Below are 3000 nucleotides of genomic sequence, written 5' to 3' on the forward strand. Positions count from 1 at the left end.
AACAAGCCCCTGTTTGAAGGTTTGACCACCCAGTGCCAGAAGATGGACATCCCCTTCCTCCCCGAGTTCCCGGCCGAGGTGAGGAGCAGCCCCCTGGCTAGGGAGCCCCCACCCTTGGAGCCGTGCCCAGGGCTGTTTTTCACCCGCTGCCTTCCCCGCCACAGGCTGCGCTCATCGATGAGCTCTACGGCCTGGTGGTGGACGCAATTTTCGGGTTCAGCTTCAAGGGAGCGGTGCGGGAGCCCTTCGGCAGCATCCTCAGCACCCTTGAGCACATCACGGTGCCCATCGCCAGCGTCGACATCCCCTCAGGTGAGTAATGGCTGGACCCACCAGAGGAAGGTGCCCGGCCAGGGTCTTCTTGGCTCCAGCCTGGCCTCGGGGCTTGTTGCAGGCTGGGACGTGGAGAAGGGGAAAGCAGACGGTCTCCAGCCCGATATGCTCATCTCGCTCACGGCACCCAAGAAGGCAGCAATGCATTTTGCTGGCCGCTACCACTTCCTCGGGGGCAGGTTTGTGCCTGCCGCGCTCCAGGAGAAATACGCTTTGAACCTGCCACCGTACCCCGAGACAGACTGCGTCCTGCAGCTGACCTAGGGCTGGGGCTCAGCAGGGGCTTGGGGTGCCGGGTTAGGCTTCGGCACAGCAGATCGGGGCCTAATTCTGCCAAAGCCACAGCTCTCTGCTAGGAGGATGCTCAGCACCTCACTGGGCTTCAGTCCTACCCAGGTCTGCCAGCGGGATTGAAGTTCACTGCAGACCAGGGCTTTGGGACCGACGGGGCGGCTGCCAGGCGGGCTCTGTTTGGGGTTGCTACCTAATATGAGTGCTTCTAGGTGTAGACGCGATCCAGGATCCCGGGGTCTGCCATGTATCTTGTACTTCAGGATAGTTTCACTGCAATAAAGATTTATTCATGGCCCTAAAAAAGTATTTCAATACCCTGTGGGGTCTGTCCCCTTGTGTCCCTCTGCAACAGACCCACGGCAAATGGATCACTGCCCCAGGGCCTGGTGGGAACGGGGGTCACCCCTCACAGGAGGCTCAGGGAGTGAAATAAAGCTTGATCCAGCTCCAGACCAACCAGTCCCAGCCCAGCATCCCCAGGAAGTGAACATGCAGCTGGGCCACAGCGCAGGGCTCCACCTGAGAAGAGCCCAGAGCATCCTTGGGCACCCATCAGTGCCAGCAGGCAGGATCAGGACCCTCATAGCCAGATGGTACCGGCAGCTGCACAGCACAGCAGCCTTGGCCCTTGCTCACTCTGGCTTCCTCTTCCTCTTCTTCCTCTTCTTCCTGGGGCTGTGCCCAGCCTGGTCCGGCCCATCTGTGTCTTCCAGAGGTACCTCTGTCTCAGCCAGCTCTTCTTTGTCCTCCTCCCCCTGCTGCTTCTTTGTCCTCTTTGCAGCCTTCCCTTTTTCTCTTGCCACCTCCTCTTCTCTGCTTAGCTCCTGGCTCTTCTTCTTCTTCCTCTTCATGGCCTTCCCTTCCTCTCCTGCCACCTCCTCTTCTCCGCTTAGCTCCTGGTTCTTCTTCTTTCTCTTCTTCTTCTTCCTCTTCACGGCCTTCCCTTCCTCTCCTGCCACCTCCTCTTCTCCGCTTAGCTCCTGGTTCTTCTTCTTCTTCTTCTTCTTCTTCCTCTTCACGGCCTTCCCTTCCTCCCCTGCCACCTCCTCTTCTCCACTTAGCTCCTGGTTCTTCTTCTTCTTCCTCTTCACGGCCTTCCCTTCCTCTCCTGCCACCTCCTCTTCTCTGCTTAGCTCCTGGCTCTGCAGCACCTCGGCATCGGCTCCGTCTCTGGACTGTCTCCTTTTTTTCTTCCTTATTTCCTGCCTCTCTGCTGGGGGCTGCTCTCTGGGGGCTCGTGCTGCTGCTCCTTGTGTTGGTACGTGGCCAGGAAGGCTCGCTCCTGTTCCTCCAGGCGCGCGAGCTTGGCGCTCATGGTCAGGCCGTGACGGGCACCCCTGCAACGATCATGGGCAGCCGGGGTCCGGCACCTCCCTGGCAGGGAACGTGCCCCCCCGGCCCAGCCTGCTCAAAAGCTGCTGTCAGGAGGGGGGGAACCCAACCGTGCAGGCCCCACCAACCACTTACTTGTGTGCCGTGCGGCCCCCGCACACTCGCATCAGCTCCTCGTCCGTCAGCCTGTGGGACACAAGACGGGACGTGTCACCCCCAGCATTGGCATGGGGAGGAGCGTGGTCCGAACCGGGGCTGCCCCTCGCAGCCCTCATCCCTCCCCGCTGCCGCATCGTGGGGATAGAGCATGCACCGCTGCCCCAGCCTCACCTCCTAGCCGAAGAGAGATCCAGCTTCTCCTCCTCCTCGCTGCTCTCTGAACCAGCGGGCAGCTTCGTGGACTCCTCCCCGCATGCCGTGAGCGTGGCTGACTGCAGCGGGGAGAGGCAAAGTGGCCGTGACAAAGGGGAACGAGGAAAAGGGGGCCCTGGGGGCCACAGCAGCGATGGGCTGGGGAGGCTGCGCTGCAAGGGGGGGGGGGGGGTACAGAGTTCACAGCAGCCTTCAGAGAGACGCCAGCTGCTCCCCGAGCCATATCCCCAGGGCAGGTTACCTTCACAAAGCGGCCATACAGCATGCTGCCAGCGCTGCCGGCCTTGCGGGGCTTCTTATTGGTGATCCTGCCTCCCTGCTCGGAAAGTGTCTTTACAGAGATGCCATCCTGGGGGAAGAGAGACGCAAAGGGCTCGGGAGTGTTTTGTCCGAGGGGCTTCGCCCCCTCCAGCAGCACCTTTCTGCCACCACGGTCCCCCGTGCAAGGTGCTGCGCGCCGTTAGGAGCTGGGGGGACATACGCCGGCAGTGCAAAGGCCACCAAAGGGGACCCCAAAGCCCTCCCCTGCCTTCAACCCCATCCCGGCCCGACCGGGGTACCCCCCCCCCGCCGCACCCCAGTCCTCCTACCCGCCCGGCCTCCACGGCGATGTTGGCAGCCGCCTTGTTGAAGACGTGGTCCCACCAGTGGAAGGCGAACGGCTCCGCC

General features: G+C 61.9%; 2 protein-coding genes across 2 annotated transcripts; one reads left to right on the top strand and one right to left on the bottom strand.

The window, feature by feature from the left end:
• The first annotated feature begins 6 nt into the window (after positions 1-6).
• LOC143174068 (NAD(P)H-hydrate epimerase-like) lies at positions 7-933 on the top strand. Its single transcript, XM_076364156.1, has 3 exons — positions 7-78; positions 165-312; positions 395-933. Exons 1-3 carry the CDS (start codon positions 43-45, stop codon positions 595-597), a joined length of 387 nt encoding a protein of 128 aa, XP_076220271.1. The 5' UTR covers positions 7-42; the 3' UTR covers positions 598-933.
• Positions 893-2993, bottom strand: LOC143174067 (uncharacterized; the record flags this gene model as incomplete). The annotated part of the gene is given in 6 exon segments (XM_076364155.1): positions 893-1829; positions 1832-1964; positions 2095-2145; positions 2290-2390; positions 2573-2680; positions 2922-2993. Coding segments are annotated over 6 exon segments (1035 nt in total), but the record flags the coding sequence as incomplete, so codon positions are not given.
• Positions 2994-3000: the final 7 nt, after the last annotated feature.

This window comes from Aptenodytes patagonicus, unplaced genomic scaffold, assembly GCF_965638725.1.
Source record: "Aptenodytes patagonicus unplaced genomic scaffold, bAptPat1.pri.cur scaffold_664, whole genome shotgun sequence".
Classification (NCBI taxonomy): Eukaryota; Metazoa; Chordata; class Aves; order Sphenisciformes; family Spheniscidae; genus Aptenodytes; species Aptenodytes patagonicus.

Excerpts from the sequence above, each read along its gene's own strand:
- LOC143174068 (XM_076364156.1), top strand. The coding sequence starts at position 43 with ATGGACATCCCCTTCCTCCCCGAGTTCCCGGCCGAG. Across the intron at positions 79-164 it reads TCCCCGAGTTCCCGGCCGAG|GCTGCGCTCATCGATGAGCT; the intron begins GTGAGGAGCAGC and ends TCCCCGCCACAG. Across the intron at positions 313-394 it reads CAGCGTCGACATCCCCTCAG|GCTGGGACGTGGAGAAGGGG; the intron begins GTGAGTAATGGC and ends GGCTTGTTGCAG.